The sequence below is a fragment of the Drosophila miranda genome, chromosome 2 (assembly GCF_003369915.1).
Source record: "Drosophila miranda strain MSH22 chromosome 2, D.miranda_PacBio2.1, whole genome shotgun sequence".
In the NCBI taxonomy this organism is placed as follows: domain Eukaryota; kingdom Metazoa; phylum Arthropoda; class Insecta; order Diptera; family Drosophilidae; genus Drosophila; species Drosophila miranda.
In genome coordinates this window covers 24252582-24279074 of record NC_046675.1, presented here as the reverse complement: position 1 = coordinate 24279074, position 26493 = coordinate 24252582, and the positions used below count along the sequence as shown (strand labels likewise).

Here is a 26493-nt window from a genome sequence, read left to right as displayed (position 1 = left end):
ACAGGGACCGGGTCCAGGGCCAGGTCCAGGTCAAGACCCAGGCAGTCACTTTGAGCCTCCTACTGCGTGTGCCGCAGGATAAACGCCCCGGAGCGACCTTCGCTCGCTCCTTTCGGGGTTCCGTTTCGTCTCTCCTCCGACTGCTATAAGACTTATAAGGCTGCTTGTCAACAAACCCACGTGTTTACACTTGCCGCTGTTTGTGGTTGATCTGCTCTTGGGCTCGGTTTCGGATTCGGATTCGGTTCGTTTTGGTATCCGTTGTCTACCGCTATCTCAAAGGGTTATCTCCAGGCGTCGCCTAGAGACGAATTTAATTTAATTTTATTGATTACAAATGATGTCTCGAGACAAGACAACGGCAATAATAACACGACAGCAAGACAAAAACGGAAAAAAATATCAATATCAGTTTATCTGTCTAACAATTTTATTAGCCAGGCAAGTTCGATGGTTCGAGTCTTTGTGGCTCCTTTGCTGGTATACTCTTAAAAAATGGCGGAGTCCTTCTTAATACAGATGTTGGGTGCAGAGGATTTGAGCCATGTGGTATTCGAATTGGCTTTTCTGTCTTAAGATAGGAGCTCAAAATGTTGGAATAATGTCTCTGATAACCAATTTTCACCTCTTGGCAAATAGTTGTGTTACTTTTTCCTTCTAGTAAATTATGTTCCTCCTGTGTTAAGGTGTTCAGGAAGTGTATTTTGAAAGGGCATTCAAGTTTCGCCTCAGTCCCTTCAGAAAATTCCTCCGGCTGTCAGGCCTGCAGCCCTTCGATTAATTCTCCATTTTGTGGCTCACTGGCCTGGTGCCTGCCCCGACTGGGGATCCGTGGATCCGTATCGTTTTGGCTTAGTTAACAATTATTAATTGATCGTAACATTTATCATAACCCCTTTGGGACTTCGGGAATATGGAAATTTACCTTTTGACATTTAGTTTGTCGTGGGCTCGGGACCATCATTTGATATACGGAAAGAGATAACTTTTGGTCTTTAGCCGACAGAACCAGATCTTCTGGTAGATAATCTGATATGGCAGATGGGAAAACTGAGATAACTTGAGGGGAAAACTAAAGTTTCAGCGGCGGAAATGAAAGCTGAAAATGCTGGAAAAATATTCAAACGAATCAATATTCGGAGAGACAACTTTTGGATCTGTCAGCACGGCAGAATGGTGGTCCTGGCCCACTCCACTCGAAGCCCTGTCAAATGTTGAAATGAGCTGGACAATTTGTGAAGCATTTCATTTGTTGATTGTCCTTTGGGTCGGTCCGTGTCAAAGGTCGGTCCTTTTCTTTCCTTTCCTGGGATTCCTGGGCAACATCCCGCAGGGCGAGCCTGCAATTTGCCTTTGGCCAAATCAGCTGGTGGTCTCTCAATTTTTTGAGGAGAAGTTTTCAAACCGTATTCCCGTTTTGTGTCCGCGTGTGTCCTTGTAGGTGTTCAAACCCAAATTAGTGGCTTGTGCCCCTGTCCTTAGCGTAAATCAAATAGTTTTGGCTTGTCATTGAGGTTTCTTCAAGGCAGCTGCATTCCCCGATCAGAGTCCAAGTTCCAGTTTCAGTTTGTGTTCCCCCAATCCCAATAGCGATCTCATTTACCATCCCATCTCCATCTCCATCTCCTGGCTCCTGGCACTCTGTGGCACTCTCTGCGGCTCTTCGGGGCCGCTCATTAGTTATGATTTAGTGTGCGCATAAACAAAGTTATTAAATTTCCATCCACGCTCCGCCAAACTACTAAATTGTCTGCCCCGAAGTTGTGTAGTCATAAAAATTAAAACCATAAATTAAATGAATATTTATTTACTACGCCATTGCCAAGCATCTCTGTCTCCTCTCCTCTCCTTCACGCCACGCCACACTCCTCTCCCACTCTTTTGGCCAGGAAAAGGAGATGTTGGCCAGGAAAGCCAAAAGGCAAACAGAAATTTAATTAACGCTTCTGTGTACATGTAACTACACTCAGCGGGGGTGGGTGGTGGTGCTGACGGTACAGATGATGGCAAAGGCGGTGGGCTTTTGGAGCTGGAGCTGGAGCTGCAGCTGGGGCGTGGCCCTTCGTAGAGCTTCTCCCATGAGCCATAATTAACGATTAATTAAAAGTGCCGACCGAGCACAGCCGAACCGCACAAACAAACAAGAAAGAGTTTGTTGCAATTACAATCTCGCACATAAATTTTAATTTTTAAATTGAGGAAAAAAGAGAGGAGACATCTCTCCAGCTCCAGCAATAAAAAATAAAAACGGAATTAAAAATTTTCCAAAATATCTTTTTAAAGTGCAGATTGATGCAGCCAAAGGAAATGCTCATCAAAGTCTTAGAATATGTATTAAAAAGCTGTGAATAAAAATCAGATATCTTCAACTTGAATTATTAATAAATAACCATTATAAAAGTGACACTTGAAAGACATTGATTAATGCGATCAAAATGTAAGAACATATGGTTATAGAAACCTTGAAATTACGGTAGTTAAAAACTCAACAAACAAATTCCATATTTGTCAATTCCAGATCATTGCATTGACAATCACAGTTCCCTTGTTCAGATGATCCCTTTTGCACTAGGTCTCCTGTCTTTACCTATACACCCACAGCGAAACTAATTTTTGTTCTATTCCACCCAATTTCCTGGATATTCAGGGCATAAAAATGCAGCTCAAGACGAAAAAGAGTTTCCCAAACTGCGGAAAAAATACTCGTACCTTTTTATGCGAACAAAAGTCAGGGCAGTGAGGGCCCTAATGAAAACTAAACTATTTAACCAGAAGTGGTCGACATAATTGGCTCAAAAGAGTTAAGGCTGGGGAAACTGTAACGCCTCTACCTAGAGGACACAGAACTCAAACCGAAACCAAGACCGTTCACAGGTAGTTGAGGTGTTAGGGCTGCTCTGGGACCAACGCCCACAATAACAACTTGACTCGGGCGAACGTCAGCGGAGGAGGCATCTGTATAATTTATGCTGGCGAAAAATGCCCAATGGCCGAGAAAACCTCGAAGCAAATAGAGAGACAGTCCCAGTCACAGTCACAGTCAGAGCTGTAGTCACAATTCAAATGAAAATCCTGCCCGAGGTCCGGCTAACAGACCATAAATCACAAAGGTCTCGGTCTTGGTCTCGGAGAGAGTTAGAGGCCGGAAAGTTGACTGACTGCTTGACTCGGAACAGGGACCAGCACCAGGACCAGGACCAGGACAGGGATGAGGACAGGGACCAGGGGCCGAGGTTTACTTGCTAAACTGCCAATTCAGACCATAAAATTTGCTTCAAGGTTTCCGTTTCAGCCTTTGTACGTGTCGACTGTTCAATGGAAAACGCCTTGCGGAAAAAGGATGTGATCCTGGGCCTGGGCCTCACCTTGATGTTTATGACATGTAAATATTTATGGTTGACACGACCTTGTCAGATGTGCCTCCCTCTATCGTTCTCGTTCCCTCCTTGTCACGCACTTTTTTTATGATTCTTTTGAAGCAAAATTGTTCTCTTTCCTTCTCCGGCGAAAACTTTATGATGCATATAATTTTTCCCAAATTTTATTTTTCCGATTTCTCGCTAGGATTTCAGTTGCCGGGTTTGCCGTGTGTCTGGTGCGTTGTTCCGGTGTCTTGGGATCAAGGGTCATAAAAAAATTGACTTTCGTAAGCTATGTTGCCAAACTGTAATCCTCTTCTCGAGGCTATCACGCCTACGGATTAACAGTGCTTAGTTCTTAATATTTTTTGCGGGTTGTGTGTGCAAATTTACTTTTTGCTGTTCTTACCTGATGGGTGGGTGGATTGTGCAATGGGAAGTGGTTGCTGAGGTTTTTAGGGGAAATTAGAGATAATTTGAAGGTCCTAAGGGAAATTCGCAAACGGAAATTAAAGAAAATTAATTCATCGGTTCGATGTTTTTTTTTTATACTGTTGAAAAGTATATTTTATCTTTTTCAAACTAAAACTAAAAGTCTGTGTAGACTTTATCAAAGTATTCCCTAATGTTTCGCACATTCTTCCATCATTTTCTGTACAGAACCCTCTTTAAAGGACCCCTCTTTTCCCATTGACTTTTCTCATACATACTCGTAAATCCCCCCTTCTGCCAATCACTTCAATCAAATCCACAAAAGAATGGAAATAAAATACCTATGAAAACCAGTTGGACAAATACTCCCACGCTTTTCCACATGCACTCGTATTCTCAACCTCTCTTTCTCTGCGAGACTTCTCACTCTCTTTGCATTCACTTTGTATATGGAGGAACACTCGAGCGAACGCGAACCCCAGGCAGAGACCTGTACACCGCTGTGATCGCGGCATGTGCCAAAGGCGTCCACACGGTTATGGTTTTGATTTTGACTCGGGCTCGGGCTCTGGCTGTGGCTCTTTCACAGTCCATGACACGAGTCCATTTGCCTCAAGTCAACGCCCACTGTTTGCCCACTTTTTTGTGGCCAAAACTGATTAGGAAAAGCTTTAATTTGGATTGGGGTGAAGTTAAGGGATTATATTGGTTATCAAATACTTCCTACTATTAATGGGAAAAATGTTAATAGCAAAATAATAGAATATGACACGTTTGTCATACGAAATGCTAATGGTCTTGCTTATAACTGGTGCTCATAGAGGGCAGGGCTTTCGCTATCGTGAAAGGCTTTCTATGCGCTTCTCTTGGAGCTTTCCTAGCTGTCCACTTGAGTGGAGAATGCAACCTGCTGTGTCCAGTTCTATGCCATGGCGCTGTTTGTTTTAGGATTCCTCATTTCTAAATTTGTTTTTGTGGATTCTAGGTTTCTAATTTGTTGTTTTGCCATAGCTTCTGGTTTATTTTTCTGTTTTGTTGTTGTTATTCCAAAAGTTTATTGCATTTTTCGCTTCCATTTTCAAGTGGCTGGAAATGCATTATTTATGGGAGTAGCTCGTTCTACGGCAATGCGCTAGAAATCCACTTCAGCCGGGCACCAGCCCAGCCGACAACGTCTCCATCTTCATCAGGCACTATCCCACTCTCCGATTCTCTCTGTATAATGCTTTCCCAACCCCTTCCCCTTCCCACTCTCTACCGCTCTGCCCCTTTCTCCATCTCTATCTGGAGCAATGGCTTCATTTCGAATGACATTTGTCGTTGATGCTCTGCGGGATGGGGCCTCCGCCAGTTTGGTGCAATTCTTTCATGTTTTATGGTCTCGCCTGGATCCCAAATATGGCATTGGGGTCGGGCCTGGCACTCGATTGCCGCGGAGTTGTTTTGACATTTTAATAGTCGTCGAAGCGTTTGGCCAGAATCGTTTGACGGCCTTTGCCCAAAGGCTGCGGCGACAGTTAATGTCACAATTTACTGCCAATTTTAACGGCTTGGGGTGAGGTGTTCTAAGATACATATTATGGCATAACTGTTGAAGAGAACCTCCATATGGTTATTGGCATCATTACAAGAAAAAGAATATGGTTTTCCGTATTCATAGAAGATATTGAAGCTAAAAAACGCGGAAGAGGAAGGAACATTGCATTCTATTTAAATTTTAAACATATTTTTGTATTAAGAATTTAAAGAATATTAGAGAAAAAACATATAGAAAACCAAAGATCTTTAAAAACGGCACCAAACCTCAAAATATCACTTCAGAAAAATGCTCCGAAAAAAACCAATTAGTTAAACCACCAAACACTCGGTAGAATAAAATCGAATCCAATCGAATGGGAATAGATCGTATCAATTTTGTACATATACTTTAAGCTTATTTAAAATTCCATAAATTAAGGAATAAAAACGGAGCGGGCTAATGAAAATTTATGTCTTCATTACGCAATCGCAATCCGAAAAATGTTTTCCCAAACCAAACAGAAATCGCCAATGTCCGTGGATAGAATGTGCTTAATATCATTAAAATCAATAAAATAAACAACTAATTTGATAAACTGACAGCTGAAGAGGCGGGGTGCAGCGACGGGGCGACGGAGGGACGGAGGAGCCCACCGAAAAATAATGAAAAACATTTCAGCCCCGCCAGCGACAATGAAAAATAAACTTTGTGAAATTAGTGCGAAAAACTTGATGAAAAATGCATGTACGGTAGCTTTCAATTGGTCGCGCGGCGGTCCAATCAGCATCGGGGCCCCATGCACAGGCGCATGCTGGGTCGACGCCCCGACCCCGCGGCGGAACAAAACCAGAGATGAGGCAAACCACCCACAGGCCAACCACAGTGGGTGTTAATTTCTGACAAGAAACCAGTTTACCCCTAAGAGCAGAAAGAGATGGCCATACAGAGCTATACATTTCCAGTGGATTTGCTTTTGAACGGATGGTGTGCTGCTGCACTCGTCTTTCGTATGGTTGGAGGGCCAGCAGTCAGCCATTTTCTAGTAGCCATTGCACTCGCACCCATAGCTCTGCTCCATCCAATCGAGTGGTGGGCTGAGTGAAACACACCACAGTGGCGAAAACTCACCACTGAATGGAGTATGGCCTGCTCGCTCTGGCGCAGGAGATCGAGTGCTTCTTGCGCCGCTGGCGTGTTGTGTGCTCGCTCGCACGCAGGCGACGATCGGCCGAGACATATAGCTAGAATTTCAGGAGCTGTTGGGCATTTCATTCCTGCTGCGCGTCTTGAAACGTTAAGTTCGTTTCGAGTTCGAGTTCGAACGCTGAGAAAAACGGTAGAAACGCGCGCGAGTGTTTCTTGAAATAATATTCAAAAGCAAAGCAAATATTTACGATACAAGAGATATCAAAACAAAAATACATAGAGAGAAAATACAAGCTTAGTGAGGTGTCAAGTGTGGTGATGGGCTTTGGCCTAGGAAAAAGCCCGAACAACTTATAAAAAACTTCATTGAAAATAACCAAGAAAACAATACAAACTTTCCAAGATGATGATGAACGCCTTTATCGAGCCGGCCCAGCATCATCTGGCCAGCTATGGACTCCGCATGTCCCCAAACACCACAACGACAGCCAGCGGCAGTGGCAGCAACCAACAGCAGCAGCAACAGCACGACATGACCAGCCAGCAGCAGCAGCAACAGCACCAGCAGCAACAGCAACAGCAGCAGCAGCAACTGGAGGGCAGCACGGACTCCTCCGCGGTGACGGCGGCAGCCTATCAGAACTCGGGCTACGGGCACTTCAACAGCTATGCCTCCCGGGACTTCCTGCTGGGGCGACGCGACACGGACTATGGAGTGTCCGGCAGTGCCGGTCAGGCCGCTAGCTCGGCCGCTGCTGATTCAATGATCTTCTCCAGCTTTCCCGCCCAGGCGGCGGCCGCCGAGCTGAGCTCCGGCTTTGGCCAGCATCCGTTCCACAGCCACCACCATGCCGCCGCGGCGGCCCACCATCACCAGCACCAGATGCGAATGGGAATGGCGGATGCCTATGCCACCCATCCGTACCAGCATCATGGAAACTTCCCGTCGGCGGCTGTGCATGCGGCAGCACACCATCACGCGGCCGCTGCGGCAGTGCATCACCCGGCACATCATGCCATGAGCGCCATGCATCCAGCGGGGGCAGGAGCTTTTCTCCGCTACATGCGCCACCAGCCAGCCTCGTCGGCCTCCAGCATCAAGCAGGAGATGCAGTGCCTGTGGATAGATCCGGATCAGCCGGGGCTGGTGCAGGCTGGCGGGAGGAAGACCTGCAACAAGATCTTCCACTCGATGCACGAGATCGTCACCCACCTGACGGTGGAGCATGTGGGGGGGCCGGAGTGCACCACCCATGCCTGCTTCTGGATCGGGTGCTCGCGCAACGGACGTCCCTTCAAGGCCAAGTACAAGCTGGTCAACCACATACGCGTCCACACCGGCGAGAAGCCATTCGCCTGTCCGCATCCCGGTTGTGGCAAGGTATTCGCCCGCAGCGAGAACCTCAAGATCCACAAGCGAACGCACACGGGTAAGTCGCACATGGAACCGCCTCCTTCCAGCTCTACCACATCCTCCACATCGGTTCACCTTGCCGTGGGTTTAACCCTTTCCGGGGCATGTAAATCCCTTCGGCTTGAGGTGGGCGTGCGTTCCGACGGCAAAAGTCGGTGCAACGCCCACCCCTGGCTTAACCCGCCACCATCCTACGCGCGGGCCTTCTTTTATGACACCTGTAAAATTTCTGCATCCTAAGCCCTTCTCCTTGCCCTCTGTTGCAAATCCCCGCCAAAGTTGTCCTAACACGGATAATTCCTTCGACTTCAACTCTTCCTCTGGCTAAGCCCTGTGAACAGCTCTTGACTTTAACTTTCGGATCGTATCTGGCCTTAGAGACAACACCAGTTGTGGATAAACTGCATGGAAAATCCTCCACACAAATGTTTTGAAAGAAAGTATTGTGGTTTGATGGGAAAAGGGTTTAGATTTGGTTGTATTCGAGATGTGTAAATATATTTTTCTAGACTGGTAACAAATATATTTATTTATTTCCGAGCTAGTTCAGATGCTTTAACTCTTATATGTTTGATTCCTAAGACATTAACATATTCAATATTTTTGTATCTTCATACAACTATGATCTTCCACATTGTTTAGCATAGTTTTTTGACCCCTCCCATCAGCTATCACCGTCTTAATGGCCGCCACTTAAAGCAGATCATATCGCATAGATCCATAAACACGTACTTGACTGCTCAGCTACGTTTTTACACACCCACTTATCATTTTTCGACCCGCTGCCACCAGCCAAAACCAAAACCAGAGTGGCAACGAGCCCATAAATAACCTTTGCATAATCTAAATCAAGAACTTAATGTACCATAGAGAGGCCCGAACAGAAAGCACACAAAAGTATATAAAACAAACTTCCAAGAGAACGGTGCGGTGAAATGTTTGCAAAACAGGCAGTAATCTACTCGAAATGTTACCCCAATTTCGATATTTCGATGGGTTTTTTGGAGAGGGCAGAGGCACAAAGTGCCAAAGAAGTACGAGTATTTCCGTGCGATTACAAACGGAAGTTTTGACACGTGTCAACACATGTGTGTGTGTGTGCGAGAACGAGTGTGTTTGTGTTGGGGTTTGTGTGTTTCTGTGTTTGTGTTGTTGTCAAGGCAATAAAAACAAACACCAGCAGCATCCAAGGGACATTTAACCCAAGCAACGATGCTGATTGAATTTTTGATTTATATAGGGAGAAGAAATGGTAAACCAGGAAGGGAGAGGGAGGTACGGTACGTACTCGTAGTTCAAGTGGCCCGAAAAAACAAAGGTTAAAGGCCTCGGGATCCCCGAAGCCCCGACTCTCTAATGAAGTTGTGCGTCGGCCACTTGAAAGTCCATCAATATGTACAATATCTTCAGCAATTTGTAGCCCTAGCCAACCAATCATAGAGACCTTAGAAAAAACTCAATTTCTGCAACATCATCGGATGGAAAAGAAAGAAACAAAAATGAAATTAGTCAAAAATATCATCATATCGTACATACAGCAACCGATTCACAATGAATGCCCCAAGAGATCAGATCATTATGATGCCACATGATTGTTCCAAATCGACTACAATATGGCGGCGGCGTCTTGAAAATCAAAACGAAACATTTTAATTACCTTCGGATGAGTGTGCAAATAGGGGAAGACTAGAAACCAAAAATTACCTCTCCTGTTGTCCAAATCTCAGGCTAATTTCGAATCGTTTCAAGAAACATTTCTAATCGAAAGATTCATTTCTGTTTGGGTGCTGAAAAACATCTATCTTGTGCGTTGGATACACAGACTTTTAATGAAGCATTCCAAGCGAGGGGAGACATCAAAAATCATATTTTAATTCAATTTATAAAAATATAAAGCCACATAATCCCCTCGAAACCCAAAAAGAAAGAAAAACTTGTTAAAGCCCACGCGCAAAACAGAGGGAAACCGGAGGGAGGAACAAAATATGAAAAGCCAAAATTAAAGCAAAACGAAATGAGTAAAATACGAGTATGCCAAGCAATACTCGTACATATATAAAACGCCATTTTCTGGATACACCAGATATTGTTGTGGTAATGGTCGCTGTCTAGCTGTGCCCTACTCCGCACACTCGTTGTCCTCTGGCTGCCGGTTTCTCCCTGATTTAATAAACGGAGGACGCCGCCAGGCCAGGATAATGCCTGCACCCGGCCTATAGGGCAGGACCTGTTATTCTGTTCTGAACTGTTGTGGCTGTTGGCTGTTGGCGATTTTAGCGTTTTCATTATGCCTCCGATGATTGTTTGCATCTGGTCTATAGAGGTTTTGTTAAATCGAGTGGCGCCATTTTAAAGCAATTATACATATTTGTTTGTTGTTTTCCTGCAACTTTGTTCTCGTGTGTTTTTGCATTTTATGTTTGTTCTTTCTGTTTGCCCTCTTTTGTTAATTGATTTTAATGGGTGTTTTTTTTTTCGTGGTTCTAATGAGGTGGGGTGGTCTACTTGACCAGTCATAAACCTCAATGGAACGGCTCGGAACAGCTGCAGAAATCAGCACTAAGTCATTAAGCTACTGTTTTTGGACCATAAAGTTCAGTTCGTTATAGATAATGTGTTGGTACTCATTCATTGTACATACTGTTTGACCATATCTCTGTGTTATATTCTGTATTATATACTTTGGATCGTCGACCGATATTTTACTTGTGTTCGTCGTCGGATGATTTACTTATATATATATACATATATGAGGTGTAATGCTTATCAGGCGCAGTGCGTGAAGAACTTGGTGATGCGAGCGAGTGAGCCTGGGGTTGGCGCATGATTAAAGCGAATATCTATGTATATATATTTAAATATATGTTTATTTCTGGTTTGCCTACAGTTTTGGTACTAGAGTTTATAGTTTAGATATTTGCCTTTGATTTATAATTATTATAAAGAAATTTAGAGTTTCAAATATTAAAATAATTAAAATACTTGAAAGAGCTCTACAAAGCTCTAACTGTAAATTTTCTTTCAATTTTGATCATATTATCTTGTAGCATTCCATAGAATACTCATTTCTGTGACATTCCATGTCAAATACAATTTCTATAACCTCAAAAATGTTGGGCTCTTTCTCAACCAGTTGGCAGGTCTGTCCCTTTTTACTCGTGTGCGTGCACTGACTTTTGCACTTGTCACCATCGTCGCTGTCGTTGTCGCCGTCTGGAATGGCCCATGTCCAGCCTCCAGCCTCCAGACTCCATTCCCTGCTACCTCTTGCAACAGACTCTTCTCTGCTGGCACTCTTTTCTCTTTCCCCATGCAACAAATACAATCAACGTTTTTACGTTTTGTTGTTGGTGTTTGTTGGAGCCAGAGTTGACACCTTGCTGGGGGCCAAAGCCTTGTGTCTCTGTGTGTGTGGATAGACGACAGGCAACATGAATGGCGTTTATCATGGTGTGCGGTTTATGTCCAGATACATATATTTTTTGTACATGCTCTTTTTTGTTTCGCTCTTCTGGCTGGACCACAAACAACTTTATTCATTAACACCTACAACGTGCCACAGGATCCCGGGTCCGGCTCCAGATCCACATCCACCTCCGACTGCAGCAAGAGCATTCAACAACTTTGTGGTTAGTTTTTGCCCCTCCACCATGGCTCCACCACACGTTCTACCTCTCCAGAAGCCTGGGAAGCTCATTAAGCTTATGCTCTAGGTCTCCCTCTCCGCTCTACAATCCCCCAAGTCGTCTCCATGAAGTGCAGGCACTCGTTGTGCAATTACGTTGTGGCGGGGGCAAAGTTTAGCATTCAACATTGTCCTGGTAGCAGCGACCCTTGTTTGATTAGCTTGCTCTCCTCTGCACCGCTCATTTATCCTTTCCTCCAGTTCCAGCACGGCTCCATTTAATTGAGTGCAAGTGTTTTTTTAATGAGTCTTTTATGGACTTGTTTGGTCTTTGAATGATGAAGTGAATTATGCAATTATTTTACACTTTTATGAAGCTTTTAAGCGTGCTAACAGAGGTGCTTTTGAGAGTTAACAGAGGCGTGATGTTAAGTCTCGGTGGGACGGTGCTATAGAGATAGTAGAGAGGGCACACAGTGTTTCCTTTCTCTACAAACATTTCTCTCAATCTTCTAACTATTAATGTTATACTACGTATTTGCTATACCCTCTCTAACATATTCTTCCAAATATTCGTACTGCTTGACGCCTTGGGTTCTGTTAATTTTTTGCCCACTCGGCGCCAATGGAATAATTTCTCAAAATACCGAAACTCAACCAAAGCGAAATACTGGCAAATGTCAATGATTGATGACTTTATTGCGGGTTCAACGTTTTTCACAAAAACACACACAAATACAGACACATATCCGAAGCGAGAGACAAAAATCACTTTTTATTTTTGCGCATAAACTGTGTGTTTTGGCTTCTCAGAATTTTTGAACAATGGATCGAAAGGGAAGGAGAATAAAAACCTGCGATGTGCTCAAGCGATTACCTATACTACCTGGTGCGAGGAGATCTCTCTCTCTTTTTCTCTGCCCAGGATCTCTCAGCCATCCTCTAGAACTACCTCCCTCCCTCCCGCTGGCTAACAAACTGAAAATCAATTAGTTACGCTTTCGGTATGGCTACGGCCCTCTCTCTAGGAGATGTACGGGGTCTAATGACAAATGCAGCAGAGAGACAACAGAGAGACGGAAATTCTTCATTTAATTAGCGTTCCTTCCCCTCCACTCCCCGTGGGCTTCCTCGTCAAGATCCGATCGAGTACCAGTATACACCTAACCATATCCATATGGGTGGACATGATGTTTGAATTCGTTTCGCTCAATTTAAAGTGTCAAATACCAGACATGACACACGATTGCAATCTGTTAAAAACTCAGACAAGGCGCAAAGTTTTCTCTTCAGTGCCTTTTTTTTTTTTGGAGATTTATGTGCCAAAAGTAAAAAGTATATAAATTTCTGGTGTGGTCTAAGCATTTGACAGCTGAATGTAAGTTAAGTTTCGAGAATTTATTGACTGGACACGAAGTAAGAGCTTCATTATTCCTTTTGGGGCTACGGGAAATTTAAGTAAAAAGCACAGGATTTGTAATAGGAATATATCTATAGGATTTATTAAGTATTTAAGTGTAAGAAGTAATTTTAAGAAATACGAAACATGAAGCAATGTTACGTTGCCATTTGGAACAACGGGAATGATCCAACAACATTTTATGCTCTGTTAAAAGGTATTTTTTAAACAAAATGCACTCTTTACACTATGAGGAACCATCTTTATAAGGAACATAATCTCTTTTGATCTTGAAAGCCTACTTAGCCTCGCTCTGGCTTTGGGCCCACACCCAATTCCCGCTGATCAGCCCATATATATAGAAACATATACATATTCCTGCATTATAATCTAGCAAATGCACCCATTCTAATTAGTGACAACCCTCAACGCCGAACCCCTAACACTCCCAACAAAGACCATCGTTGTCGGTCCACCCGTTACGCTCCTGAACAGAGAGGGGGTTGCTTTGCATTCTCTCTATTCAGGAATCACCATGCTATGCATTTTACCAAATGTCAAAACAGTTTTATATATGGATATATATGTATCTACCTTAACCCCTGTAGGAATTATAATTCCATTTACCCGAAAAAACCTAGATACAGCGAGAGAGAGAGTGAGTGAGAGCGAGTGCTGTAAACGCGGCAGGGGTTAGTTCTCTCAACCCTTTTGTGCGAGCATTGTCATTGTTTTGGTCTCCCATTTGAATCTATTAGCTAAGTAGCCATTTTGTTGAGGCTGTTGCATAATATTTGAATGGAAGTGGAAGTGGATATGGAAGTGTGGAAGGTAGCCGTAACCCCTGGATGGCTCTGTTCCATGGCTGGATGGACATAAGCTGCTTACCCCGAGCTAGTTAATAAATGAGGCTTATTTTTGATAAATTTCCCCTTCTTCACTGGGACGTAAATTTTTCTTTTTTTTGGCAAGTTTCGCGTTCCAATTCCTAAGCCTTGGTCACGCCCACTTTGTCATTAGAAGTCGCGCTCAAATTAATTAAATTCCTCACCGAAAGGAGCCAAAAGTAGCCACGTACCAGACTCCATTTCGCATTCCATCGGATCCCCGAAAGAGACGGCAGGCACAAGATTGCAGATAGAGACAGACTGAGATCAGAGAGGAGCACAAATAAGAATAAAATTTCAGCGCATAAAGAACTGATCAGCAGCAGACAAACCATAAAATTAAACTGTCATCTTGCATATTTTTTATATCTGCACACGGACGCAACCTCGAGCCAGGGCACAGGTAGAGGCCACAGCTTGGACTGGGACTCTGACTCTGACTCCAACTCCGAGTCGGACTCAGACCTGGGGTCTCTGCTTTTCGAGAATTATGGAAAAGTAAGGCCTGACTAATCCTCTAAATCGCACCAAGGGCCCCTCGCGCATTGCCCCACTTGTATAAATTAGCTGATGGGAAAAATGAAATCATTATTCATATGGGCAAAAATGTTAAACAGCCAAAAAAAGAACAGAGCAGAGAGCAGAGACAGTCGGGTAGCAGAACCAGAAATGTGTTTTATATAAAATCAGAATGATGATTGCGGAATGCTCTAACCAAAGATGATTTTTGGGTTTTAGAGGAATGCTTGGAATGTTGCGATTCCTTTGAAAATATCTTAAAGAGTAGCTATACATAGAAGTGGAGAAATATAAGGATTAGTTCAGGATAAAAATCAATCAATCGCTTCTACTTTATAGATGCACTCAAAAGCTGTTCTTCAGTTCGTATAAAACCAAAGTTATTCCATAATTCTTGGGCATACAACAAACAAAATATACAAAAATATGAAATGCCATAAGCGTGCTTGTCAAATCAGCTTAGGTTCTGATGTGTGTTGTGTGTCTATGGTTGCCTTTTGCGGGATACGTATTCGGATCGTTTGTCGCTTTCGTTTAGACAAATTTGTAACACACGAACGCCTCCAAGTTGATTTAAGCATAAAATTGTGATTGTTTAACCCAAATAGCCAGAGTCACAGAGCCAGAGAGCCATAGAGCCATAGAGCCAGAGAGCCAGAGGCACACAAAGAGGTGGAGACAGGCCGCAAACTGGCACGCAATTTATTGTAAAAACATTGTCAATTATAATTAGAGGCACAATTTACACAGATTTTGTGTGACAACCGCCTGTCAAACGGTGCTCTGACAGTCGGCTAACAGCCAGCTAAGTTTTTGGCTAAAATTACAACGCAGAGAGAGAGGCATAGGAGAGTGAAATAGAGCAAAGAAGGGAGACATGTATTTGCAGACTCTATGACGCATTTGCCGACGGCTACTGTGAAAAGTATCTGGCGGGAACACGCGGTCTGCTGTGGTTCTCGCTGTTCTTCGTTCTCAGCATGATCAAATTTCTGACCAGGACTCAGCCGAGTGTAAGCCACTGGGATATGTGGGCCATTGAGATGTGATACTTTTTCTCCTCGATTTTCGATATTCAGATCAATTTGTTTGCCACGAAATATGGGTGTGTTTTTAGTCGAGTGTTAGGAACAGAAATGCAATTTTAGTTGATGTTTTGATGTGTTCATTAGGCAGTATCGATAAGGTACAGAAAGGTGTTGAAGTGTAAGAAAGGTGGTAAAGGTTTAGGCTTTGAGAAGATGGGAAGTACGAACAGAAAGCCGTAGTACTTTCCTCAAACATGGATACCAACAATAGTGTGGCTGGTAATACTTCCATTCCATTCCAATCCAATTTACCCACCAATTCTCGCAGCCTCATGCCAAAAATATTTGTCGCCTGATGTCATTGATTGGTTTTTATCACCGACTGGGATCTTGTTAGAATTGACAACGTTTAAACTTTAACAAGCCGTTTGAGATAAGAGAACCGACCGAAATCGAAATCGAAACCCGGAGACCCGGCAATCCGAAAACACGAGCCTAAGAACCCCATCCCATGCCTCCTTCAGTTTGCCGGAGATGTCACATCGCATAACCAAATGATGACAATCTTGATGACATTTTAATTTCTGACAAACAACCGAAGAGATTTTCTACTTGACGGAACTCGAAAAAAAAGAGAAACAAACAGATACCGGGATAAGAGAGAGGAAGGAGACGAGTGGGCTGAGAAGATTAAGATCTTAAAGAGCGCTAAAGAGCAAAAAATCAGGCTGAAGGGATACCAAACAGATATAGATACCGATCCCTGACCAAGCCCAGACAAAGCAACACCTCTTTGAGAGTGTCGAGCGGGCCGCCGTGCCACCAATGTCAATGTCGGTCTCCGGCTTCGGCTTTCGCTTCGGCTTCTGCTTTTGTTGTGGATTTTGGTAGAGCAGAGCCCTTACTTCCAGTTCTGTAACCCCCTAAAAGGGAAGTGAAACATTTCTTTCTGCTTTCTGCTTTCTGCTTTCTTTTTTGCAAACATTTACCTCGCGTAAGCAGTTCATTCATGAGGGGTAAACAGAGAGAAAGAGAGAGAGAGGCATCAGCTGCTTCTTGGGCTAATCCTGGCCTAGCACTTCTTTGTCAACTGGAGCCGACTTCAGTTACCAGTCCGTCGTCTTACTCCGGTACTCAATCTGCCTCTCTCCCCTTGTGTTGGCCCTGTTGTACGCGTTTTGGGTTCAGACAATAGGCTTAGTGTTACCTCTACTTATTGTCTACGCTCCGTTTGTCATTCGAGTGCATTTTGTTGCTGCAGCAACTGAAGAGTATCTATCTTACGCTCTGTAGATACTCTAGTAGAACACACTGAACTAATCAATTAGCCTGGCCTTAAACTGCCAAGCATAGCAAGCACATCTTCATTAACTGGGACTTAATATTTATTATAGTTAAGACCACCTTTTGAGAGGCTCGTAAAATCATTAAGAATTTAATGCTAAGATCGTAAAAATGTATATAAATTTCCCCATATTCGCTAATGATATCTATTTGCATGAGGTCTTTTTATGGGAAGTACAAATTGCATTAAAAGTTTATATGAAATTCTGAAATAACATATATTTAGTTTAAAAATGTCTGTAAAATTAGAAAATCTAATTTAATTTTGGTCATACAGTTTTTTACTTTGCAAATTTCTGGACGATTCCCAACAGACATTCAAGACATTTCCATAAACCCCGGTTAAAAGTACACAGAATCTTCCAACCATAAACTTCTTGAGAAACTTTTTGCCTTTACACCAAATTTAATGCTTAATGCTCGACACGAAAATGGTTTTTTGGGTACAAATTTTGTTATTACACAAGGTTGCCAGATGCAGATGCCAGACGCTTACATATTTCCATATATCGTATACATACATGTCTAGTTCTTAGTCAGCCAAGAGTTTTGCTGTCAGTCCCCGCTCGGTCCCTGTCTGGAAATGTTTTTCCTGCTGCTGGAGCTCCAGCCAAATGCAATTTGAATGCATTAAATGCAAGCCGCACTCTCATGTAGGTAGTATATACATACATATATCTGTGTGGTACTGGCACACACACCTCGAATATGTTAGAGGCGTTAGTTGCATGGCAAACTTGTCGAAAATTTGTACAAATGGTTGGGGGGCCTCGCAAAAAGACTGAAAAAAGACAGAAAAAGGAGAGAAACCAAAGTCAGAGACAGACCCAGAGCCAGAGCCAGAGTCAGAGACCGGGACAGAGACCGAGCCAGACAAGCTGGCCCATGTTTGGTCTTGTATTCATGTACAGCAAGGCTGTTGCTGTCATTGTTTTACTAATAGCTCTGCTAGTTGTCTATCTGCGAGTTTGGGTCGGATGTGTATGGGTTTTTGTGTGGCTGCTGCACTGGTTGTATGAGTTGTGGTAAGTAAGGCGCAACACCCAAAAGTTTGTATTAAAAGCGGTTCAATTGAAATAATTGTTGAAATAAAAATTATATTTCATATATTTGAGTACAAGAATTGCAAGCACTTTCAATCAGGAACAGTGGAATAGAACAACGCTTATTTCCCTTTCCTTCTCCTGCTTTTTCATGGCACAACCATCCTTCTTGTTGCTTTCCTCCCAATGCTATTCCCTCATTAGCCCACAAGCCGTCATTCAAGTGTAAAATTTTGTGTGTTTTTGTTTTGAAACAATTTCCCAAATGTCCGAGTATCTATGGATTGGACTACAATAAACCGCAGACCAAGGCAGGGCTCGGTCTCGGTCTCGGACCCGGACTGAGACTGAGACTGTGTACTGACCCCAGTGTCAATTATTAACGTATCACTTGACAGCAAACGGCAAAGCTGCAAACAAATAGCGAAAATTATGTGAGGATTGTCTCTCCTCTCGCCCAATGAGGGGTTGGGGGTCATCGTCATCGGCCTCATCATCGGGGAGGGATGCAGAAATCATAAATCATCGAGGAAATTCACTCAACGATGGTTTTTGTCAAACAAACAAACAATGGACCGACTGTGTGGCAGACCCATAGGTAACTTCCCTTCTACTTTAGGGGTGCAACATCCTCTAGGAAGATGATGATGATGATTATGATGATACTCTCCCCGATGATGAGCGAGAGGATTTTGTATTTGGCCGTTGACAAGCGGCATTCATTGCATTTAAATTATGATTTTATTATTATTATGGAATGGAATGAAGCGGGATGGTTGCCATTAATTTGGTCATCAACTGCAGGCAAATGTTATAAATATTCAAAGCAAATGTCGTGTGGGAAAATCTGTGGCACAAAATCTAAAAGTAGTCCGAGTGGAAATTGGGTTGGTTTTTGCGATGTAATGAATGAAGAGATACTATGTATGTTGATGATGGTTAGATAGAATCTTAAGAATATTGAAAATATGAGATTGTATACTGAGGATTCAAGATGTTTGTAGTGCATCGTTTCCCGTACAAACTGCCACGTGAGCTATCACCTGCTTATCGAACATCTCTATCTCTAGTACCCTAACAATATTCCTATCATCAACAGTCACTGCCCCCTAGCAATCCCTAACAAAAAATCTAAAGTGAGCTATTCGCAACAGAGACACAACGAGGGGAAATAGGGGGAGCGAGAGCGAGGGCCAGGGAAAATTGCCCATTGAAATGTAAACCGCCAGGAAATCGGGGTTTGGCTTTTTCCGGCTTTAACCATAGGAACAAAAGGAGCAAAAAGGAGCAGGGAAACGGCGCAAAAGAAGAGACAGTGGCGGAAAAAAAAGGAATACCAAACAAACAAACAGATACAGATATACAATGAGCTAAGGATTCTCAAATCCGAAGAGTGTCAACAACCCAGACAGGCACCCCGAGGGAGATAGAAAGAGATACATATAAGTATGGAGAAAGAGAGAGAGCTATAGGGATGGGAGCAGGGATAGGGAGAGGGCAGGCAAAAAGTAGCATCCACGGGAGCTGCCGTTTTGTTATTGTATTGTTAGATAATAATAATCATATCGCATTGCATGTTGTTGACACATGAGCGATGATGCTGCTCATCCCCTCTTGCTATCTTTCATCCGCTCCTACCTTCCTCTCTTTCTTTCATATTCGGAGGGAGACAGATCCCTTCTTTGTTTCGGCTTGAGGGCGAGTGAGTGCGCTGAGCGGTCGGTCCTTAAGCAGGCAATAAATATTTACCAGGCCAATTATTTAGCAGCAATTAAAGCAGTCGAGCGTACGCTCCCTTTACAGAGATACGCTTATCGGCCTGTTATCGCTCTATAAATTAGGCTATCGCTCTGTTAGCGCAGTGTTATCGCCCTGTTAACGCAGTGTTATCGCTCTGTTAACGCGTTTTTTGTTCGTTTTTTCTCATTTTTAATTAATTCCCTTTTGAAATGCTTTTAATAAGCAACCGTCACTCTGACGGCAAAAAAATGTTTTATTTCTGCATTTCATTTTTAATGTTTTTTGTTGCTGCCGTCGCGTTGTTGTTGCTGAAAATTAAAAACCTGATTCAGTTCAATTAATCAGCGACTGTCAATGATGTTTAATTTGCATCGCTCGGTTAGCGGCGATCACGGGCAGAGCCAGGATGGGGGTATGATGCAAGATGCTCTCCTCTTGAATTGTTTCCTCATGGCTCGGACGGGTCCTGCTATTTTTGGATTTATTGATACAGTGGAGCTTCAAATGCATAAGTATTCATTTTTGTATGGTTTTGTATTCTTGTTTGTTTCAAATTCCTAACAAGTTTTTAAATAATTTTTATTTTCTTATTATTTATTTTTTTTCTTTTTTTGAAAAGTTTGCATTTTTACAGTTTGATCCTATTTATTTTTTTTTGTTTTTTACCAGATTTGATAGGTTTTCTTTGGATATTCCCACCATAATCTTTTATCAGAAATTTTCTACGCGTTTAAAAATTGTACAATAAAATATGCCATTGAAAAAACAATGTTTTATCATTTTCTCAATGTCAACTAAAAGATTCTTTTGATATCAAATGTTCAACTCCCATTTATCAACGAATCCAAACCTTCTGCTTCCTGTCTTACCCGCCCCCATCACTCCTCCATCTCCTGTCTCATAACCCATAAGAAAACCATATTGTAGGCCTTACCACCCCCACGAAACCCCAAAACCATATACGTATGTATAAATATCTATGTACAACAGTAAAAAAAAAAAGAAAAGAAAAACACTTACGAGACGTTTAGCCAAACACAATTTCTATATTATTTTTGTTTGGGCCTGACTACGCCCTAAAGAGAGAAACATCAGAAAATCCTGCAGCCCCCACCAGACACCCCGAAGAAAAATAAAGAAACAACGCCCCATAATAGCAAAACCAGCCGCAACAAAAACCATTTCAGACGAGCGGAATAGAGAAGGAGGAGGAGGAGGAGGAGGTTGGAGATATATGGAGATTGCCGGTGGAGATGGAACTGGAACTGGAACTGGAGCTGGAGGAAAGGCCGACGCGTCGGCTCGGCACTCGAACGACTCTGTGTCGTCTGCAAATGACAGCCAAGCTTTGCGCTTAACAGAACCCGGCAGAAGCAGTTACATAAAAGCCAAAACATGTGCTATATATACACGATGAACAAACAAAGCCACACTGTATATTATATAAGTATATATATATATATATATAGAGCCATGTACGAGTTTCTTGGGTGAACGTGAACCCACGCACACACACACGCACAGACACATCCGTACACCCGTTAAGGGAAGAGATTACAAAGCAACCCCAAAAATAAGAGCCACCCTAAAAAAAGCAGCAACAAAAACAAGTTTGCAGCTGTACCACACCGCAGAACGGAACGGAAAGGAACGGAACGGAACGTACGCCATGACAGGCCAAGCAAAAACCGGGTTCGTGCCAATTCGTGCGTTTTGAGCGAATGTTTTTTTCCTTAGGAAATTAACCATTTCGGGGGCTTTCCAGAAAGTAAAGGAAAGGAAAGTAAAGTAAAGCAAAATAGCGCGTAGGCAACTCATGATAATATGCAAATCACAAAGAGCAGGCGGCCTATTTCACAGTTACGGCCACCCAGCTCCAACTCCAACTCCCCCAAGACCCACTCCTACAATATAACACCATTATATACACAGAGACTTTGCCATTGGATTTACTTTATTGAAATATTTAAATAAGTTTGTCGATTCGCACAGCCTAAATGGGATTTGGTGAGGAAGAACTGGAAGAGCGGGAGTGCTGGAGTGACAGGGAGCTATACTTATGGCGACTTGCCAGCCCAAAAGGGTGTGTGCCAGGCCGTCTTTCTTGTCGGGCTTTATTTTTTGTCGGGAAAATTTCAACTGAAATTGACATTTTATAAATGGGCGGCAGTTTTTGGTTACTTTTTTGTGGGTTGAACTGTAACGTAAAGCAATAAAGCATATTTAAATTTAAATTTTAATGCTGTGTAGCGCCGAGTCCATGTGGAATGTGAAAATTATGCGTATCCTTGCTGCACTTAGCCGGTACACGAACCCTTTAATGGTATGCCATCAGCGTCGTATGCCGTCGTCTGAGCCGCAGCGCGTGCCGCCTGCCTCATGCCTCACATGCCGCATCGCATTCTGTTTTTGCCCCCGCTGCGTTTAGACCGCAACGCGCCAGGAGATGGATACATATGTGTGTGGATACGGCAAGGGATATGGCTAGGGAATGTCGGCTGCTGCTGGGTTTCCAGAAAAACTACAAAATGTGATAAGAATGATAGCATGGATAGCAGCGGGAACAGTGGGCACAGCGGGTTGGTGCCCAAAGACAGCTGCCTGTCCAATTTATGACTAATTAGCGTGGAAAGATAACATTTTAGCAGCTGATAACAGCTGATATTGGGAGTTAACCAAAGGTTACAAAGGAATGACCTTAAAGCTGTACGTTTAGGGGAGATTCCCCTGGCGCCAATCTTCGATTGAATGCCATCCGTAAGGTGTACAATCGATCTGATAAAGGTACCCAAAGCCGACACTTGACATTGTCTCCCACCGAAAAACAAGATGAGATTTCGAGGCGCATCGAAGTGCATTCGTGCCGCTTGTTCTGCGGTCAACTCTCGAGGCCTGTCAAAATATATAATTGGGCTCCAGTCACACGCCAATGGTAACCATTGTAATGCATATTTATGAGTTTTAAATTTTGACAAATTAATAGAAACCACAACAACAACCACAATGCGACACGCCATTCAAATCGAACAGAATTTTGTCCGATTTTTGTTCATTTTTTTATACGCGTACGAATATATCTCTCTTTCGCTTGAGTTATTACGCATCACGGAATAAAAGCGAGAAAGAAAACTTTATTCAAATGCGGATAATAAAGCACATAAATTAGTATTAAATTACATAAAGCAAAAAAAAAAATAAACACAAATGAAACGACTGAAACTTGTTGAACGCGCGGAGTCGGAGCGGGCCACAGAGTCACCGCTGGATGTCTTTTTATAAGGGGCAGCACACAAAGCCCTGACACTGGCACTGGCACTGGCACCGACCCGTGCCTGCCCCCAGCTGGACAGCTTTTCTTAGCCACAGCACACCCTCCTCCAATCTGGAGACCCACTTTAAGCTCGAGGTGTGAAAATGTTCGATTATTGTCATCGTCATCGTCGTTCCCTGTGTGGGTTTCCTCTGAAAGAGAGTGGGTCTCCGAGATCTCTGAGCCGCTTAGCTGCTGCAATTGTCATAAAGCTTGTGGTGCATATAATGGCCGCTTATCTGCGACATAAATGCCATATGCTAAATGGAATTAACTGAAGGAACCCTATACATATAAACATATAGGGCTTTTATTGGGCTTTTCGCGGTGCACTTTGAATACGTTTAATGTGGCATGTGATTGAAACTGATGATGCAAAGCTAGATGATCCACTAAACAGTCGGGATTTTAAACCGATTCCTAATCAATATGTACACACATATTTCTTTATACTTTCGCTTCTCCAGAAAAGTCTTGAATGCACATTTCTCACCATAAATTTAAAGACCAATCTTGGCAAATTATAGGGTTTCCTTTAGGGTAAATATTATTTATGTTCAATCCTGATTTTATCTCTGTGCATCTGAGTCGGGATCTACCGACGCTGCCCCCTCCCTTCGCTATAAATAATTTTCTAATAAGCTATAAAATATCACTTCGGACTAAATGGGGACGACTGTTTCTTATTTTTGATAGTTTGATAGGAAAAGGTGTTTGCTACGCACACGAATCAAATAATAAGCGTTAACCTTTTGACCTGTTCCCTTTACCCTTGCCGCTATTGTTCGTGTCCATGTCCATCCCAACGGAAAAAGAAAAAGGACCATCGTCACATCGGCACAGGTGAAAATGGTGTCCGGGGTCGAAGGGTCCCGGTCTCTGGGTCTCTCGAACAATGGGCGCCTTGATCCCGCATAATTTATATGATTTTTGTGCTTGTTGTATATCTTGTTGTTCTGTTATTGTTTTCCCTATAAATATATTGGACACATGAGTTTTTCCCACCTTTATTAAATTGTGTGTCGGAGGGGAGTTCATAAAAATTGTGAGGCCATAAATGGGCATCGTCTATTATATGTTTTATGCCTTTCACATAAATAATGATATTTATAGCCACGCACACACTCCGGTATACTATATGCAAGATCTGTATTCTTTTATCTATTGATACTCATGGATATCTTTTTTGGCCTACTTTTAGGAGAGAAACCCTTCAAGTGCGAACACGAGGGCTGCGATCGGCGATTCGCCAATTCCTCGGACCGGAAGAAGCACTCGCACGTGCACACCTCGGACAAGCCCTACAATTGTCGGATCAATGGCTGTGATAAGTCCTACACGCATCCCTCCTCGCTGCGGAAGCACATGAAGGTGAGTTTTCACTTTCGTTATTCTAGCTGTAATAATTACCTGATCATGATCATTTTTGGTGGCTGAAGACAGGAAATTCTACCACATTTAAACGATTTCCTTTTGGTTGAACTCAACTAAATATTCTCTCTTTTTATCTATTTTTTCACCTTCAGGTGCATGGCAACATTGACGAGAAGTCTCCATCGCACGGCTATGACAGTGAGGGGGAGGAGAGCTCCAGCTCCAGCATCATAACTGGTGGGGCACAGACCCCGCCTTCGACGCGCCTGGACGGCAGTGCCGGCAGCAGCAGCGGCGTGAGCAGCCTGAGTGGAGGCAGTGGCATCAAGTCCTCGCCGCACTCCATCAAATCTGAGCCCAATCCCATGCACAGCGTCCACCTGGGGGCCTCGAGCAGCGGCAGCAGCAGTACGGCCAGCAGCAGCGCCTCTCATCTGTTGCAGCAACAGCAGCAACAACAGCAGCAACACCAGCAACATCAGCAGCAGCAGCAACAACAGCAGCAGCAGCAGCAACAGCAACTTGCCTCCCATCAAAGCGACTCAAAATCCTCGCCTGCCTTGCAACTGATGGCCGCCTCAGCATCAGCTTATCTGCCGCCCCCGCTGGGACCACCGCCCTCGCATCCGCATCCGCATCACCATCATCATCACCACCACCACCAGGCGGCGGCTGCAGCCGCAGCGGCCTCCTCCCCGGGAGCAGCGGCTGCCTCGGCCTCGATGCTGCACCACAATCACCATTTGCTGTACCATCCGGCGGCGCAGGTTCATCCGCCCAGCGACTGGTACCACACGGCGGCGCCGAGCGGCTCTGCGGATGCCATGAATCCGCTGAACCACTTTGGACACCACCATCATCACCACCATCTGATGCATCCCGGTGCGGCGACGGCGTATTGAGAGTGGGAGAACTGGTGGCCCGAAGAGCCACCGATGCCGCCGCCACAGCCACCGCCCCAGCCGGGGCCACCAGTACCACTTTCAGCGGCTGCCACCACCCGGGACCCTGGACTCTTGGAGGAGTCCTCTTCCCTGGACTGGATCTGCTGCCAGCGGCTGCAGAACCTGGCCCTCGTGGCGCAATGTGAAAACCAAATATTTCTTAAAGTTGAAGAAAATACTTTAAACTTTTTACCTGATAATTGAAAAATTGCTGTTGAAACGAAAACAAAAAAATCTTAACGAAACCTACACAAGAAACTATATTTAAACCTTTTGAATCGTCTTTGAGCAGGATTATTATGTATTTTAAACGTTATTATACAAAAAACACAAAACAAAAACAAAAACAAGATAAACCAAGAACAAGATCAAGAACAAGAACAAGAAATTGCATAATTGCTTGCTGTTTAAATGTTATGTAAACTTAAACGTAGTTTTCTAGTTGCAGAACAAAATAAGATCTACGTATTGTAAATGTATAAAATATGAATTAATTATCGTATAAATGTATAAAACGTACTCTTAACTTTAATAATAAATAACTTACTTAAGCATATTGACTATTTAACTGGTAAGATTTAGCTAATTTTTTGTCAAAGCTGCTTTCTCTCATGCCCCAACACCCTTGCCCCAACACCCATCGCATCGTCCTGCCCCCAAGCTTTCTAGTACAAAAATTGCTAACGAATATACATTGTAAAAAGAGTCGCAGTCGAACATCGAAGTGAATGGAGCTAGAGCCACACATACTACATATATACGTACGATACATTTTCGGCCTTAGATTTTTTCCCCAGCTTAAGTACGCAAAACAGTAAATTTAAAAAAAGTTACCACAAAAAATCAACAACAAAAACTCACAAAAAACAAACAGGAAAAATAAATGGAAAAAAAAACAAACTATAAAGATTTGAAGTTTAATGGTTTTTGGGGGGTACTCTCAAAGGGGAATCCAATATCACATATTAAATGATCTCTGTGGGTTTGCAGTAGATTCTTATTTTGTTTAGAATTTGCTTTCTTCTTTGACTTCACAAAATGGAAACAACTCTCTAAGGGTTCACTGATGCCTTTTCTTTCTGCTAGAGACAATTCATGATCCATAAAAACTAAAATTAACTAGAATTCAATTAACATCTTGGCCAAAAGATATTATTTTCAGAACATTCTCAAAGACCTTAAGGTTATCTTTAGAAGGGAGATTATTCAATCTAAACCACTCTCAAAACCCATGTAAAACACAAACTAAATCAGACTTAAACCATTTGGAACATCACGTGGCCATAAATTGTATAATTCAATTGATTAAAAACAAGGAAAACTTCAGCCCAAAACTTCAATCCGCCTCAAATACCATATATTCTTCAAACCACTTTAAGCAATCAATCTAATTCGATTACCATTTCCACC

General features: G+C 43.1%; 1 protein-coding gene across 1 annotated transcript; it reads left to right on the top strand.

The window, feature by feature from the left end:
* Positions 1-6569: 6569 nt before the first annotated feature.
* On the top strand, positions 6570-25637 carry LOC108154101 (pair-rule protein odd-paired). Its single transcript, XM_017284223.2, has 3 exons — positions 6570-7886; positions 23967-24136; positions 24292-25637. Exons 1-3 carry the CDS (start codon positions 6860-6862, stop codon positions 25039-25041), a joined length of 1947 nt encoding a protein of 648 aa, XP_017139712.1. The 5' UTR covers positions 6570-6859; the 3' UTR covers positions 25042-25637.
* Positions 25638-26493: the final 856 nt, after the last annotated feature.

Coding starts and splice junctions, on each gene's coding strand:
- LOC108154101 (XM_017284223.2), top strand. CDS start 6,860: ATGATGATGAACGCCTTTATCGAGCCGGCCCAGCATCATCTGGCCAGC. Junction 7,887..23,966: donor CCACAAGCGAACGCACACGG/GTAAGTCGCACA, acceptor GCCTACTTTTAG/GAGAGAAACCCTTCAAGTGC. Junction 24,137..24,291: donor CGCTGCGGAAGCACATGAAG/GTGAGTTTTCAC, acceptor TTTCACCTTCAG/GTGCATGGCAACATTGACGA.